General features: G+C 33.4%; 2 protein-coding genes across 2 annotated transcripts; one reads left to right on the top strand and one right to left on the bottom strand.

Moving 5' to 3' along the window:
- Positions 1–6,479: 6,479 nt before the first annotated feature.
- On the bottom strand, positions 6,480–8,098 carry LOC139522697 (uncharacterized). The gene has a single exon (XM_071316166.1). The coding sequence runs from the start codon at positions 7,856–7,858 to the stop codon at positions 6,878–6,880; it is 981 nt and encodes a 326-aa protein (XP_071172267.1). The 5' UTR covers positions 7,859–8,098; the 3' UTR covers positions 6,480–6,877.
- Positions 8,099–8,446: 348 nt separating this feature from the next.
- On the top strand, positions 8,447–12,702 carry LOC139522698 (CCAAT/enhancer-binding protein gamma-like). The gene is made up of 2 exons (XM_071316167.1): positions 8,447–8,595; positions 11,968–12,702. Exon 2 carries the CDS (start codon positions 11,986–11,988, stop codon positions 12,397–12,399), a length of 414 nt encoding a protein of 137 aa, XP_071172268.1. The 5' UTR covers positions 8,447–8,595; positions 11,968–11,985; the 3' UTR covers positions 12,400–12,702.
- The last annotated feature ends 5,861 nt before the right edge of the window (positions 12,703–18,563 follow it).

The following is an 18,563-nucleotide window of genomic DNA, read 5'->3' as shown; positions in this document are numbered from 1 at the left end:
ATGGGAAAAAATCACTTACTTGATTTTGAATTTTGACACATGATTTGCTAATTTCATATGTACATATATCTTTCAATATTTTAATTAGCCAGAATGGTACCCGGCTCTACATGTCCAATACTCTGAGGTCCAATAATACCGGTATATGAAAGCGGTGATAAGCACTCAAACTGAATGCTCAACTGGCATACTTTGGAATTTTATAATTAAATTATTAAATCAAATATGTTATTGGATAAAGCACATATAATATTGTAAGACAATGCGTATAAACATATTCATGACAAAACAGTGTAAAACAAAACAAATTAATTTATAACAACAAGTATACAATCTGAGATGACCTGCATTATCAGAGTTGATTCGATATTTTGCATTTATTTTTAGAAGTTTCAGTACACGAGCCTTCTTTTTCGAGTGTGCTGCCTGCCAGAGCTCGCTCCTCTGTGATACCAAATCTTGATATTTTATCGGAATGCATATATCTGAATAAAAGAACCTAACTTTACTGTCAGTTATATTAGCATACTATTTAAATGTTTATGATATGAAGTATAATATATAAAGCTCAAGTTAAGATATTTAACTCCGCCGCATTTTTGACCCGTCCCAAGTCAGGAGCCTCTGGCCTTTGATAGTCTTCTATGTCTTTAATTTTATTTCATTTATATGTTTTTGAGTTATTATAAATGTGTCGTCCATTTTCACTGAACTAGTACACATCTCAGTAATTTGTTTCTGTGTTTTTCTTTTAGGTCATGGGGTAGTCCAAAACTGCCTAGCAAATTTCTCTAGAGAGAAAAAAAACGTTAGATGTCAGAGCAACCTCGGACTAGTTGTTGGGTTGTCCGTTTTTCTTCGTCGTGAGGTTATGATTGTCCCCTTGTTATCTTCATTTTTTTTTTGTCTTCCGACTTGACTACTCCGCTTTGTGAGTGTGATGCTAATAGAACATGACCAATATTATATAACCTATACTGAAGTTATAATCATATGCAACAAATACCCAACAGTTGTTTTAATAACATAGAATATATGCATGAAAGTATATCAGATATATGCAGCTACTATAGTATAGCAGTTTCCGTTTCAAGGAAACAATATGTGTAATATTCACAAATATTGTCCCTTTTTGATTTTTTCAATAAATTTACTCTTTATGATAATATATGTTTACACTAATAATACGCAAATCATTAATCTGACTGTTATAACTGTTGTGACCCATTTTCTTTAATTCAACACACCTACAATGTATACGTGACAGACCTTGGGATATTGGTGTATAATTTAAATGCGATGATTAAACAAATTCCTCCATTTAAATTGGTCATGTTTGTAATGTATACATACATATAGTTAGCAATGGCAGTATGTTGATGTTAACTGTGTAATGTAATAAACCATTCAGGGGAGGGGGTAGATGGGATGATTAGTTGGGCCGCTATAAACCTTTCGGGTAGATGGGATTGTTAGTTGGGCCGCTAAAATCCTTTCGGGGTAGATGGGATGATTAGTTGGGCCGTTATAAACCTTTCGGGGTAGATGGGATGGTTAGTTGGGCCGCTATAAACCTTTCGGGGTAGATGGGATGGTTAGTTGGGCCCCTATAAACCTTTCGGGGTAGATGGGATGATAAGTTGGGCTGCTATAAACCTTTAGGGGTAGATGGGATGGTTAGTTGGGCCGTTATAAACCTTTCGGGGTAGATGGGATGATTAGTTGGGCCGTTATAAACCTTTCGGGGTAGATGGGATGGTTAGTTGGGCCGCTATAAACCTTTCGGGGTAGATGGGATGGTTAGTTGGGCCGCTATAAACCTTTCGGGGTAGATGGGATGATAAGTTGGGCCGCTATAAACCTTTCGGGGTAGATGGGATGGTTAGTTGGGCCGCTATAAACCTTTCGGGGTAGATGGGATGGTTAGTTGGGCCGCTATAAACCTTTCGGGGTAGATGGGATGATAAGTTGGGCCGCTACAAACCTTTAGGGGTAGATGGGATGGTTAGTTGGGCCGCTATAAATCTTTCGAGGTAGATGGGATGATTAGTTGGGTCGCTATAAACCTTTCGGGGTAGATGGGATGATTAGTTGGGCCGCTTTAAACCTCTCAGGGTAGATGGGATGGTAAGTTGGGCCCCTATAAACCTTTCGGGGTAGATGGGATGGTTAGTTGGGCCGCTATAAACCTTTAGGGGTAGATGGGATGATTAGTTGGGCCATAAACCTTTCGGGGTAGATGGGATGGTTAGTTGGGCCGCTATAAACCTTTCAGGGTAGATGGGATGATTAGATGGGCCGCTATAAACCTTTTGGGGTAGATGGGATGATTAGTTGGGCCGCTATAAACCTTTCGGGGTAGATGGGATGATTAGTTGGGCCTCTTTAAACCTTTTCGGGTAGATGGAATGATTAGTTGGGCCGCTATAAACCTTTCGGGTAAATGGGATGATTAGTTGGGCCGCTATAAACCTTTTAGGGTAGATGGGATAATTAGTTGGGCCGCTATAAACCTTTCGGGGTAGATGGGATGATTAGTTGGGCCGTTATAAACCTTTCGGGGTAGATGGGATGATTAGTTGGGCCGCTATAAACATTTCGGGGTAGATAGGATGGTTAGTTGGGCCGTTATAAACCTTCCGGGGTAGATGGGATGATTAGTTAGGCCGCTATAAACCTTTCGGGTAGATGGAATGATTAGTTAGGCCGCTATAAACCTTTCGGGTAGTTGGAATGGTTAGTTGGGCCGCTATAAACCTTTTAGAGTAGATGGGATGATTAGTTGGGCCGCTATAAACCTTTCGGGTAGATGGGATGATTAGTTGGGCCGCTATAAAAGACGGTACCAATTTATGCCAAAAAAATTGCTTCCGTTCAAATTCTGCAAACATCCCATATGACATATATGGATGATTAATATTGACCATTTTGTTTATATATATGGATGTGTTGTGATCGTCGACACGTACATGAGGTCATAAATTAATTTACTGAATGAAATCAAATCTGTAAATACTGATGGGGTCCTCCGGAATTTTTAGCGATGATTTCTTTGCATGTGACTGAAAATTCAAATACAGAGCATGTGTTTCATGGCAGTATGTTGATCATGTAAGCTGTGTAAATTTATAACTTGATCATTTTGGGTAGATGGGATGGTTTTGGGAGGTTTTGATATGGATGTTAGAATGAATCAAGTAGTGGACTGATCAGTGTGGTCTGTGGGGCACCAGCTGGTAGCTTGTACCATAGATGGGTATTACATCTATGCTTGTACTGTCTACTGGTAAATATCTCTAACTTCGTAACGCATATCTTATAATAATTATTAAAGAATTCATTAACCCTGAAACATATATAACGCATTTTGCAGCTCAGTTAAGGATTATCATTAATTATAATCAATGTTTATTGATCACTTTACGAACTGGGTATATTTGTTTATTTTTCATCAAGGTGTCCGATTAGGTAACCCATTTCTGTTATCAGTGACAAACAATTTACAGTTCTATACTTATTATATGATACTGTTTTACTTCTCACAAATAACTGAATCACTGACAATACTCATATACGTTGTCCGTGTTTGAGGAGATATAATGTTATGGGTTTCTGGTGAGATCTGGGAAACTGACTAAAAAATAACTTCTAGCTATACTATTAGGGAAACTTTGTTCCTTTCAACAACTGTAAATGTTGTTTGATGAGGTATACATACTGCATTTCTTATGCTAGTGTTGTTATTTATGAGTGTAGTCTTTTGTATACCGATTTTTATTCTAATTCTTAATGCCCCTTAATGCGACAGTTTCTATGTATTATATAAACATCTTTTTTAGACTTGTTATGATTAGAGTGTGAAACATTGTCGTTTAATATAGGTCGAGTTGTGGATATCTTCGTTATATGTATTGTTGTATTATATTATACAATTTAGATTAATTGAGCTGTGGATATCTAAGTTATATGTATTGTTGTATAAATGTAATACAATATAGAGCTGTGAATATCTTAGTTATATGTATTGTTTTATTATATTATACAATATATATAGGTTGAGTTGCGAATATCTTAGGTATACGTATTGTTGTATCATATTATACAATATAGGTTGCGTTGTGGATATCTTAGGTATACGTATTGTTGTATTACATTATACAATGTAGGTTGAGTTTTGGATATCTTAGGTATACGTATTGTTGTATTACATTATACAATATAGAGCTGTGGAAATCTTAGTTAGATGTATTGTTGTATTATATCATACAATATAGAGCTGTGGATATCTTAGTTAGATGTATTGTTGTATTACATTATACAATATAGAGCTGTGGATATCTTAGTTAGATGTATTGTTGTATTACATTATACAATAAAAAGCTGTGGATATCTTAGGTATACGTATTGTTGTATTACATTATACAATATAGAGCTGTGGATAACTTAGTTAGATGTATTGTTGTATTATATCATACAATATAGAGCTGTGGATATCTTAGGTATACGTATTGTTGTATTACATTATACAATATAGAGCTGTGGATATCTTAGTTAGATGTATTGTTGTATTATATCATACAATATAGAGCTGTGGATATCTTAGTTAGATGTATTGTTGTATTATATCATACAATATAGAGCTGTGTATATCTTAGTTAGATGTATTGTTGTATTATATCATACAATATAGAGCTGTGGATATCTTAGTTAGATGTATTGTTGTATTACATTATACAATATAGAGCTGTGGATAACTTAGTTTGATGTATTGTTGTATTACATTATACAATAAAAAGCTGTGGATATCTTAGGTATACGTATTGTTGTATTACATTATACAATATAGAGCTGTGGATAACTTAGTTAGATGTATTGTTGTATTACATTATACAATATAGAGCTGTGGATATCTTAGGTATACGTATTGTTGTATTATAATATACAATATAGATGTGTATATCTTAGTTATATGTATTGTCATGATTGTTGTATTATTATATCATACAATATAGAACTACGGATATCTTAGTTAGATGTATTGTTGTATTATATTATACAATATAGAGCTGTGGACATCTTAGTTATATGTATTGTTGTATTATATTATACAATATAGAGCTGTGTATAACTTAGTTATATGTATTGTTGTATTATATCATACAATATAGAACTACGGATATCTTAGTTATATGTATTGTTGTATTATATTATACAATATAGAGCTGTGTATAACTTAGTTATATGTATTGTTGTATTATATCATACAATATAGAACTACGGATATCTTAGTTATATGTATTGTTGTATTATATTATACAATATAGAGCTGTGGATATCTTAGTTATATATGTATTGTTGTATTACATAATACAATATAGAGCTGTGGATAACTTAGTTATATGTATTATTGTATTATATTATACAATATAGAGCTGTGGATATCTTAGTTATATATGTATTGTTGTATTACATAATACAATATAGAGCTGTGAATAACTTAGTTATATGTATTGTTGTATTATATTATACAATATAGAGCTGTGGATATCTTAGGTATATGTATTGTTTTATTATATTATACAATATAGGTTGAGTTGTGGATATCTTAGGTATACGTATTATTGTATTATATTATACAACTTAGTTATATGTATTGTTGTATTATATTATACAATATAGAACTACGGATATCTTAGTTATATATGTATTGTTTTATTATATTATACAATATAGAGCTGTGTATATCTTAGTTATATGTATTGTCATGATTGTTGTATTATATTATACAATATAGACTACGGATATCTTAGTTATATGTATTGTTGTATACAATGTACTCAAATTGAGCTATGTTATATGTATAGTTAGGTCGTCGTCTCATTTTGTCCATAACGTTTTAAAGGTTGATCAAGCTTCAATATCATAACAAATACCATTCAAATTCCATAGTTGAAGTACTTCCAACATTATAATTCATTTGTATGCATGTTTTCCGAGCTTGAAAAAGAGTGATCATGATCTCAAAGATTTCAGAAATTGTTATCTCGTACACCAACCCTTGTACATGTATGATGAATAGTCATTCATATATCAGACCGGTAACATTAACATGAACCAAAATCTTGACAATTATAGATACCAAATATGAAAATCTGAAACTATGAAGACCTGTTAACCAAACCAATCTACCAACTCTAGTTAAGAAGAACGAAGTTCACGTTTGAGTGTGTGTATAGTTCACATGTCATTTTCCAATACCAATTTGAGCTGAACATTTTTAGTTTGTGGACAAAACAAACACCTACAATGACAATTCAGGACCAAAGTAAACAATTCAAATAAAATCAATAATGTCTTCGTATTGCTTTTGATAAGCTAGTTTTCAATTCAAACCAAAACCTTTCAGGTTTAACTTTGTAAAATATTTTAATCCTTGAAAACCTCTATTCACCAGGTAGAAAATGTAAATAAAGTCGATATAACTTTTAAATTATTTATATTATAGATATACACTAAAGTCTTGTCCCATACTTTATACACATGCAGCGGGGACAACACCTTTTTATCACTACACAAGTTAGAAAAAATACAACTACTATAATCTATGTTAAGTAAATATCTCTGTCCATGAAAAAGTTTGTATGAATCACATCCATAGAACTGAATTATTATGCAGCATTTCTCACTAGTCAAATTTGATCTCACTGAGTTTATATTGTCACTTTCTCCAATATTTGTACAATGTTCATTAGTACATTTTCTGCAGTCATTTGATACCCAGTCTTTCTTGTCTATTAATGTTACATGAGAAATATGTGATGATGATGATGATAAAACACAACTGTGAACTAACAAAAGTCTAAAGTTTGAGCGTTCGTCAAGAACACTTGGCGAGCATTTTTTCAAGTTCTTTTGGTAAAGTGGAACCAACATTTATAAACAAACTCTTCAGCACGTTCAGTTCCTTTGTCAACAAGTCCAATTTCTTGTTTAATGTTTCGTTTTCGTCCGACAACTGTTGCACTCTTTGTTCAGTTTCAACTTGTTTTATTTTTGCCTTGTCTCTGCTTTTTCGGACAGCCACGTTATTGCGTTCTCGCTTTTCGAAATATTCCGCCGTATCCTTAACAGGTTGGCGTTTCCTTGGGCGGATGGGTCCGTTGCCAGATGGTTTACGTCCTGGTTTATTTCTGAACGGACGAATTACCAAGGACTCTTGTGGTGAAGGAACGGAGGATGTAACACTCTCAATTTGATCAGAGAAAGCTGAATCTCTGCTATTATCTTGGCTGGAATCCAACAGATCGTTAGTGTTAACTGTATCGACTAATTGATCTATGTACATCACCCCGTTCCCAGTATTAATTTTCTCGTCGTTGGTCATAAAGTAAATGTTATTATACAAACTGTCACTTGAAACAATGTTGGTAAAAGAATTAGACGTTACCGTATCAATGGCTGACCTTCTGTTGGCCTGTTGCACCAAATCAAATAATGTGGTATCCTCTTTGCTCACCAGCGATGATGCAAGAGTTTCAAATTCTTCTTCATTCACGTCTGCTCCTTTTAAAAGTTCATGAATGTCAACTGATGCTTCAAAAGATGGATCCAGGTCGAATGGAACTTTGAGGTCACTTTCTGTGACGATATCAACACCGGAGTCGTACAGGAACGTGTTCGGCAATGTCGAATTTTCTTTGAGCCATTCTTTGTTCTCTAATATAAAATCGGTAAAATCCGTCTTATTTGGATCTGCTGTAGTTGAAAATTTTAGTGACCCTGAGGTCACAGGAGTCACCGAACGCAAATCAAAATTGCGTGTTGCTGTTACTTCAGAAGCACTGTGATATTCAGACATACCCTAGTAAGATAACATTCATTCGGAAATTCGGGCTTATATAGAGGAAATTTCTATATTCATACGCGTGAAAATTTTGTGAATGAAGTCTTTTACAATTTTAAACAAGCGTCGTTTACAAAAAATATCACAAATTTCACTGCAATATATATATATATTAAAGTGGAATATACTTCCAAATTTATATGCAAGAGTGTTATAAAAATAAGTAAATATAGTTTTCCACGGATTATATTTTCTTGGCTGCCATTATACGTCATGAAATTCTATAAATAACCTATGATGTATAATATGTCTTTGATTGGTCAGTATTTTAAGATATGACGACCTGCACCAGGTACATTTGGAATACGTCAAGACTCTAGTCAAAACTCGTCTATGAAAAAAATATGCTTTTGGGAAACCCCATTCAGTGCGGTACATAGATGTATTGCGCAATAACTTTTAACATCAACCAGGAACCATAGTTATTTAATTTAAATATTACATTTTAATGGTTAATGACTGATATTTATGTATTGATATTGTAAAAGACAAAAGACATAATCTAAGATTTTTTCTTGTCAAAAGACTTATCATTTGATAGAAATTCCGTACATGCGGGTCTGTCTTTTCTAAGGTATTTCCTTTGTTGATTGGCCAATCACAGTATTGCATCAGACCTAAATCTAACGAGTTCAAAGAATTTTCTATTACAGCATCCTTAATTTTTCACGTTCTGCCATAATCTGGCCTAGGTAAGAAATATTCGTTATTCTTCTTGGTGTCATCTACAAATTTCTGGACTGCTGCTATATTTTCTGGTTCGAAATCAGCAAACAGAAAGTATGTACAGGCTTGTTTTGGTTTTGAAGTGATTTCGCAATCACACAAACCAACAACACTGGAAAAATAGTACCAGCTAAATGTTTGTAAACATTCTATACTTGTAATATGTTTACAATTATCTTAACACGTGTAATACACCCGACTGTGTAAATTCATATTTGCCACTGCTACTGGGTGTTAAAGCAAATAGTGAAATACCAATCAATCAAAAGATGAGTCGAGATAATTCAGATAAGAGTATAAAAATATGTAGTGAATACATTGTCTAAAAGTTATTCAACACTTTATTAACAGTGACATAATTACTTATATTTTGTCATTGAAGTGTGCCAAAACATGATGATTTTGATGGGCATAACAATCTTTCTCATTCCACTTTAAAGCGCATCAACCTGAAACTCACTTATAAATGCAGTCATGTTAAACATTACACTAATCTGTTACAAATATATATTTTATAAATGATATATTATAAATCATACCAATAAAACTTAAATCCAGATCCATTCGCGCCCATTCACTTTCATGCCCAATCATGTTCGCACCCTTTCACTTTCGCACCCAAAGTCCGTTCGTGTCCAATTTTTATTGGTTTTGTGTGTAATCAAGTTTTGGTATTCCTATTGGTATAATTGTTGTCATTGTCTCAAAATAAAGTGAGACAACGTTTTTTTTTGTGTTGAATAAAACTTAATCATGTTTTGGATAGTGTATTGTTAATTCTTTTTTTATCATTGTTTCTAAATAAAGTTAGATTTACATCAATGTAATCATGATTTTCTAAATATTCAACTGGAATTCGGAATTTAAAATTGGGTGCGAATGTGTAGGGTGTGAACAGACATTGGGTGCAAACATGTAGGGTGCGAATGTGTATTGAATGCGAACAGACCTGATACCATAGAACTTAATTGATGATTAATTAGAATTATTACAGAACTTTGTTGACAAGATTCTCTCCAAATCTCACAAATCTCACTACAACTAGGAATATGGTGACTTTATGATCTAAACCTGTTAATATACTATTCACAGGTCTCTTCTGTTATGAAAACATAAATAAGAAGATTAAAAGATAAATATGACTGTGTTTTCTGCAAGGTCCAAAGGAGTAGGTCCGGTAAGGACTCATTTTGGCCTCAAATTTCAGTTTCATCTGACGAAAGATTTTGACCACTTTTTAAACACTTAAGTGTCTATTTCACTTGATTCAATTAGTTAATGTGAAAGATTTTAACTGATTTAGTCATTAAAAACGATCCGATTCAAGCTCAAATATGAAAAATCTACCAAATATACTGAAAAATGTCACTTTACAGACGGTTTTTGTCAAAAATGAAAGTGGCAGCACCCGTGTTCATCCACAACCTTTATATATGTTATGCATTATCATAAAATACAACTTACATTTCAATATTAAGGATGAACACAAATGCGGCCACTTTCGTTTTACATGGAAACCGTCTAAAATTTACCTAAAATGCTAGAATTTTGAAGATTTCAGTAATTTAGCATGACTTAAAGGTGCTACAACCCGATATATGTGCATTGTATTGTCAAAAACAGCCCATATTTATGTAGCAGAAGCATTCAACTGTCCAATAAATAACTAAAAGTTTACATTTTTAACAATTTTGTAAAACTGTTATATTTTGGGGCCAAAAAGGGGTCTTACCGGACCTTCTCCTTTAAACTCTTTGCTATGTAAAGTAAGAAAGGACAAGTTACCATTTATGGCCCCCCCTATGTAAAGTAAGAAAGAACAAGTTACCATTTATGGTCCCCCCCTATGTAAAGTAAGAAAGGACAAGTTACCATTTATGGTCCCCCCTATGTAAAGTAAGAAAGGACAAGTTACCATTTATGGTCCCCCTATGTAAAGTAAGAAAGGACAAGTTACCATTTATGCCCCCCCCCCCATGTAAAGTAAGAAAGGACAAGTTACCATTTATGGTCCCCCTTTTACAAGAGCTTGGCAGTACAAAATGTAAAACTAGTTTTCACATTTTCTGAAAAGCTTTTTATACGACCCTTAAAAAATTGCTTTTGTATATATATTGCTATCATTGTCATCTTCGGCTTCTTCTTCTTCTTCTTCCAGGTAAGGAACTGGATTCATTGCTGAATGTTAATGGTTCCGCGCGAAAACTTTACGCAGTGTCGGGCAACACAGAAAGATTTCTCTTGGCTATTTACAAATTACATTTAAAACGTTCGCAAAAAAAAATATACAATTAAAATTATTTACAACTGGTTTTCCTACTTCCTTTCAGAGCATGCCTTCAGGGCAGCTCTGAATCCCTCAACGGTGTTGGTCGCTGTAACTGTTGTTTGTACACAGACATATTTGGTTTCCTGACAATATGAATAACTTGAGTTGAAGTGAATCGATCTGTATGAAATTTTACTAGTATATGTAATACCACAAACAGAAAGTTAAGATTGATTTTTGGGAATATGGTACCAGAGTTATGGAATTGGGGTCCAAATTCCAAAAACAAGCATTTTTTAGTTTCCCCGACATTTACTTGTGTTTAAGTGTATGGATCTCTCTGAAAATTTACTAAAAGTTTCCATATCTAACAGGGAAAGATGGGATTGAGTTTTGGAGTAATTGCCCCAAATGTGCAGGAAAGGGCAAAAAAGGGCCAAAAACAAGCATTTTATGTATTTGTTAATGTCTGTGTCATTTTGGTCTCTTGTGGACAGTTTTCTCATTGGCAATCATACCACATCATCTTTTTTTATATTTTGCTAGTTTCCAGACAATAACTTAAAAGTGGTGAAGTGTATGGATACATTGTATCTCTAAAATCTCTAGTCAAAGGTTCTATACTACAAAGAGAAGGCTTGAGTTTGTGGGTACATTGTAGTTGCTCCAGGGGGTTTAAAAGTTTGACATGTTTGAGGGTGTTTTTTTTTCTTAAATTTTTTTATTTTAAAATTTTTGAAAAGTTTCAAGAAGAAATCTTTAATTGCACAGTAATAGGCATTGGCGTTGTAAGATCTTTGACCACATTTTTTTTGTGTCAAATTCAGAAACCTATATTATGTAAAAAAAAAAGTTTTCCAAATTCCAAATTCAGACAGTATGAAGCCTATTTATTGTGTCCAAATTTGCCCCAACTGTTTAGGGTTAGACCTTTGCAGTCGTATCCAGCTGTGCTCTGCAAAGCATTTTATTTATTTCAAATTTCTTTTTTTTTGTATTTTTCAAAGTCAGTTTTGAGAAATCTGGTCATGTTCATTCACTTGATTAAATTTTTTTTTTTTTTTTTTAGCACAGACAAAGAAGCAAGATGGAAGAACATATTTCTAAAAGACAGTTTACTACCAGTGATGAAGATGGAAGTAGCATGGATGATAACTCACCAAAATACAAACGAAAAAAATTAGAAAAAGGAAGTGATGAATATGTTATGAGAAGGGTGAGAAATAATATGGCTGTCAAAAAAAGCCGAGAAAAGAGTCGACAGAAAGCGAAGGAAACAATGGATCAGGTTGATAAACTTAGAAAGGAAAATGAGACATTGGAACAAAAAGTTACAATTCTATCAAAAGAGCTAGGTGTGTTGAAGGACTTATTCTTGGCTCATGCTGGATCAGTTTCACAAAACGAGTGTTCTGGGAATACAGCATCAACATCTGGAATCAAAGATGAACCTACAAACTCAGGTGTCAAAGATCACCAATATTCCACATTTTCTGTTTGACAGTAACCATCATAAATACACACATAAATCATGATCATTATTTTGTAAATGACTGATTGATACCAGTGATTAGATGTTTTAGACTTGATTATATGACATTGTTGCTTAATGATTTCAGTTTTTATGTCAAAGTTTTTTTTATTATTTTTTTATCAAGGATATTAAGTTTATTTTAATTGAAAGTAAGCAAAATATATATAATATAATATGTATAACATGTATTTAATGTTCTAAGATACTACTGTTTGTACTGTTAATTTATCTACTTTGTTATGTATAATGAAAATAAGTAGAGTTACCAAAGTTTTTATTTTTATTTTCTGAAATTATTCAAGTTCAAAAATGTATTTGAAAATTTTTCCTGTTTATGCCCCTGCCATAGTTTTTCACTTGAGTACAGGGTTGAATTGGTACCCTTTTAAAGCAACTTCATGTAAGTGGTCGATAAGTTTACCCAGATCTTATCTAATTTTACTGGCTTGGTAAACAACATCCTCGTAAAATTCAGGACGTGCTATCCAATCTATAAAACTTTTCTATAGGTACAGCCAAACTTCCAAACCAAATATTTGTGTATATGAAAGAATTTAGTAATGTAATTAGTAATTTTAGGTAACGAAATCATGACAACATTATTTACTATTAGTAGTACATAGATTAAGGTTCATTCATATCTAAAACATCCGCTACAGATACAGACTTAAAGAATGGGTTGTAATATCTGAAAACAGCAGATGGTACCAGAGACATATATACAAATATGCATATATACACATGGAAAAAAGTATTGCAACACCAAATTGAAATTGAAATTAAAAAAACACTCTTTATTTTTTTGTGATATAATTTGGTAAAATAGAACTAGTTAAACATTATTTAAGTATCACCTGAGTTTAATCAATAAATATCGACTCGATAAGTTTTTATCTGCACTTGCAGCTACTGTACCCGTAAACAGCAAAACAGATGTTTTTACCCTCATTGTTTTCAACACTTTAAATAACCAAGTTTTTAAAGTTATGTGATTGACACCTTGTAATGGGTCCCTGACAACTCTTAACTGCAGCAAGATGGCAGATTATCAGCATAAGAAAAGCAGGGATGTCGCTGTAACAACTAAACGTATTGTTGGTCATCACCATTCCACCATAAGTCGTTTTGAGAATAAAAATCAGGCAATAAACGCTGTTAAAGACCTTCCGAGATAATGAAGACCCCCTATACCATTTGCTAGAGAAAATCAAGCATAATGAAGGTTGGTCAGAAGGAAACCCATTGCATACAAGACAATCCTAAAAAGAGAGTGGTGGCCATACAGGAGTCTTTTAACAAGAACTGTTCGAGATCAACTCATCGCTACTGGTTTTTGTGCGATAAGATCATTTCGGAGACCTTTGCTAACAAACAGACACACAGCTTTCCGTATCTAATGTTGTGCAGAGCTCGCCAAAGTTGGAAATTAGCATTGTGGAGGAAGATCCAATGTTCAAATGGAATTTGGTTCATCTTCCTTGGCCCGATCGTAGCCCGGATTTGAACCATATCGAGCATATATGGGACACTATTGGGCGGAAAGTGCGCGAAAGGACACCCCAGTTCAAACACATCATGAAATAAACAATGCCCTTCATCAGAAATGGTTGCTGCTACCTTAGCAACAAATTAGTCGATTTATGGCAGGAATCAGAAGACGTTAAGATGCGGTTATCCGTTTGAATGGAGGCTGCGCACAAAGTACTAATTCTTTGGCATATAACGATCAGCCATGATGTGAACAGTCATCTGAAGATTAACTTTGAAATGTCTGACATTATAAAGTTCGACTACAGTTAAAGTTGTAAAATGCATTTTTTTGTACAAAAAACACTTCATTTTGTTATTAAAATTGTGGTTATATAAATCATTTTTTTCAAACATTTTTTGTTCGTTTCAATGCCAATGTTATCATAAACTATGTTTCAATAATATTATACACATATCTTATGATTTTTCATCCAAAAAAGAGGCTGATTTTTCAAGTTTTAACAAATCAAGGTGTTGCAATACTTTTTTCCATGTGTATATGTCTATGATGGTGTTAATGGCATATCCCCATCCAAAAAGGAATATTAACAACAGAGAACGAAAAGTCGTCCCTTTTGTCGTAAGTTTATGTGTAGGGTTTCCTGTGTAAAACGGAAATACCTTGTATATATAAACCTATAGGAAAGGGCAGTTATTGCTGTTTATATACTTAACTCATTTCAAGTCACACAGCAGAAGATGTGTATCATATGGGTGCCAATGAGACTACTCTCCATCTCCGTCCCAGTTCTTGCTGTTTATATACTTAACTCATTTCAAGTCATACAGAAGAGGATGTGTATCATATGGGTGCCAATGAGAACTCTCCATCTCCGTCCCAGTTATTGCTGTTTATATACTTAACTCATTTCAAGTCATACAGAAGAAGATGTGTATCATATGGGTGCCAATGAGACAACTCTCCATCTCCGTCCCAGTTCTTGCTGATTATATACTTAACTCATTTCAAGTCCTACAGAAGAAGATGTGTATCATATGGGTGCCAATGAGACAACTCTCCATCTCCGTCCCAGTTATTGCTGTTTATATACTTAACTCATTTCAAGTCATACAGAAAATCTGTATCATATGGGTGCCAATGAAATAACTCTCCATCTCAGTCCCAATATTGGTTTCAGTTCTCTAACTTCAGTTTGCCTCAACCAAATGTTATGAAACTTATACACAATGCAGCTTAAAGGGGCACTAGCTACGATATATATAAAAAAATAAAGTATGATTTTTTTTAGATCAATCATTAATCAAATTGGAATAATGAAATAATAATTTGCTTTTAGCAATCAATTTCCTTTAATTTTGTTGAAATAAGCGATTAAACATAATTTTTGACTGATTCACTTGCAAGTGAAAACGTCATCATCATTATAACCGGTATTCATGTGAACTTCAAGTTAACCCCTAGCTAGAGATTGACAACGCATGCATTGTACGTGTACTGGTTATTTAAAGAAAAAGAATGTCAACAATGAAAGTGAAACTACGGTAAATCATTTGATTACTAATTCGATGCACATAAAATCATTCTTATATGGTTAAAAACAATGAGAAACATCTATTTTTAATCTATAAAATAAAATCAAACAGACCTATAAAAATGCAATTGCACGTGTTGGTTTAATCTATTCGTATTTTTATTTTTGTTTACATCGCTTATATGGTCATCTGAGGTCAAATCGATAGTTAATTAGATGGCGTCTAGACTAAAATACACACGAAACGAACCTATATATTATCTACCCCATGCTCTGTAAACTGTTTATTTTAGACTTTTGATAGTTTGAATAAATGTTTTACATTGTTATAAACCAAATATGAGAATTTGAGTCAAATCGGTTACAATGAATTTGACAGCTAGTGCCCCTTTAAAACCACAAAACACTTTTAAAATTAGAATTTTGGTTGCGTCCTTTTAACTGTTCTAGAGTTACAAATGTACATGTATGCGCCTTTACAAATGGAATAAAATGCTCAGCAGGGCGCTGCTTTATACAACCGCAGAGGTCCAACCCTAAACAGTTGGGGCAAGTATAGACACAATATTCTAGCTTAATACAGCTCTGAATTTGGATTGGGATTAAATAGTTGACACAGCATAGGTTTCTGATACAGAATGAATGTGGTCTAAGAACTTAACAAATTTTAAATGGACATTTACCTTTTATGGTCCAATATCTAAATACATGGTTAAGTTTAGCATATCAAAGAACCCCAAGAAATCAATTTTGGACCCTTAAGACCTCAATGTGGTCCAATTTGATAAGGGGGCCCAAATGTCAAAAATCAAAATACATGGTTAGATTCAGCATATCAAAGAACCCCATAAATTCAATTTTTGTTGAAATAAAAAAATTGTTTAATTTTAGACCCCAATTTGGACCAACTTAAAAACTGGGCCATTTTCAAAAAATCTAAGTTCATGTTCATATTCAGCATATCAAAGAACCCCAAGAATTCAATTTTTGTAAAAAATCAAACTAAGTTTAATTTGGACCTTACTGTAGACCAATTTGAAAACAGGACCACTGTTGGGACCAAAACCCCCAATATCAATCCCAACCTTTCTTTAGTGGTCATAAACCTTGTGTTAAAATTTTATTGATTTCTATTTACTTATACTATAGTTAATAACTGAAAATCATTCTTCCTCAGACCACACTGACGACAACGTCAACGAGATACCAAAATTTTTTAATTTTTTGCGGTCGTATATATATTGGTATGACGTTGGCGTCCTCGTTGTTGTTGTAGTCCAAAGACACATTGGTTTTCGCACTTTAACTTTTGTTTAAGTAAATAGAAATCTATGAAATTTATACACAAGGTTTATGACCACAAAAGGAAGGTTGGGATAGATTTTGGGAGTTTTTGTTCCAACAGTTTAGGAATAAGGGGGCCAAAAAGGGTCCAAATAAGCCTTTGTTTTTGTTTTCGCACAATAACTTTAGTATTAGTGAATAGAAATCTTTGAAATTTAAACACAAGGTTTATGACTACAAAAGGAAGGTTTGGATTGATTTTGGGAGTTTTGTCCCAACAGTTTAGGAATTAGGGGCCCAAAGGTTACAAAATTAAACTTTGTTTGATTTCATCAAAAATTGAATAATTGGGGTTCTATGATATGCCAAATCTAACTGTGTATGTAGATTCTTAATTTTGGGTCCCGTTTTCAAATTGGTCTACATTAATGTCTAAAGGGTCCAAAATTAAACTTAGTTTGATTTTACAAAATTGAATTCTTGGGGTTCTTTGATATGCTGAATCTAAACATGTACTTAGATTTTTGATTATGGGCCCAGTTTTCAAGTTGGTCAAAATTGGGGTCCAAAATTAAACTTTGTTTGATTTCAACAAAAATTGAATTCTTTGGGCTCTTTGATATGCTGAATCTAAACATGTACTTAGATTTTTATACGACCGCAAAAATTGAAAATTTTTTGGTCGTATATTGGTATGACGTTGACGTCGTCGTCCAAAGACATTTGGTTTTCGCACAATAACTTTAGTATAAGTAAATAGAAATCTATGAAATTTAAACACAAGGTTTATGACCATAAAAGGAGGGTTGGGATTGATTTTGGGAGTTTTGGTCCCAACAGTTTAGGAATTTGGGGCCACAAAAGGCTCAAATAAGCATTTTTCTTGGTTTTCGCACAAAAACTTTAGTATAAGTAAACAGAAATCTATGAAATTTTAACATAAGGTTTATGACCATAAAAGGAAGGTTGGGATTGATTTTGGGAGTTTTGGTCCCAACAGTTTAGGAATTAGGGGCCCAAAGGTTACAAAATTAAACTTTGTTTGATTTCATCAAAAATTGAATAATTGGGGTTCTTTGATATGCCGAATCTAACTGTGTATGTAGATTCTTAATTTTGGGTCCCGTTTTCAAATTGGTCTACATTAATGTCCAAAGGGTCCAAAATTAAACTTTGTTTGATATCAACAAAAATTGAATCCTTGGGGTTCTTTGATATGCTGAATCTAAACATGTACTTAGATTTTTGATTATGGGCCCAGTTTTCAAGTTGGTCCAAATTGGGGTCCAAAATTAAACTTTGATTGATTTCAACAAAAATTGATTTCTTGGGGCTCTTTGATATGCTGAATCTAAACATGTATTTAGATTTTTAATATTTGGACCCGGTTATCAAATTGGTCCACATTAAGGTCTAAATGATCTCAAATTGAACATTATTTGATTTCATCAAAAATTGAATTCTTGGGGTTCTATGATATGCTGAATCTAACCATGTATTTAGATTTTGGATATTTGACCATAATAGGTAAATGTCCAATTAATTTTTTTTAAGTTCTTGGACCACATTCATTCTGTGTCAGAAACCTATATGTTGTGTCATCTATTTAATCACAATCCAAATTCAGAGCTGTATCAAGTTTAAATGTTGTGTCCATTCTTGCCCCAACTATTCAGGGTTCGACCTCTGCGGTGGTATAAAGCTGCGCCCTACTGAGCATCTGGTTGATTATGGGCCAAGTTTTCAAGTTGGTCCAAATCGGGGTCCAAAATTAAACTTTGTTTGATTTCAACAAAAATTGAATCCTTGGGTTCTTTTATATGC

This window comes from Mytilus edulis, chromosome 5 (genome assembly GCF_963676685.1).
Source record: "Mytilus edulis chromosome 5, xbMytEdul2.2, whole genome shotgun sequence".
Taxonomy (NCBI): Eukaryota; Metazoa; Mollusca; class Bivalvia; order Mytilida; family Mytilidae; genus Mytilus; species Mytilus edulis.
Note: the sequence above shows the minus strand (reverse complement) of the source record. Positions and strands in the feature narration are given on the sequence as shown.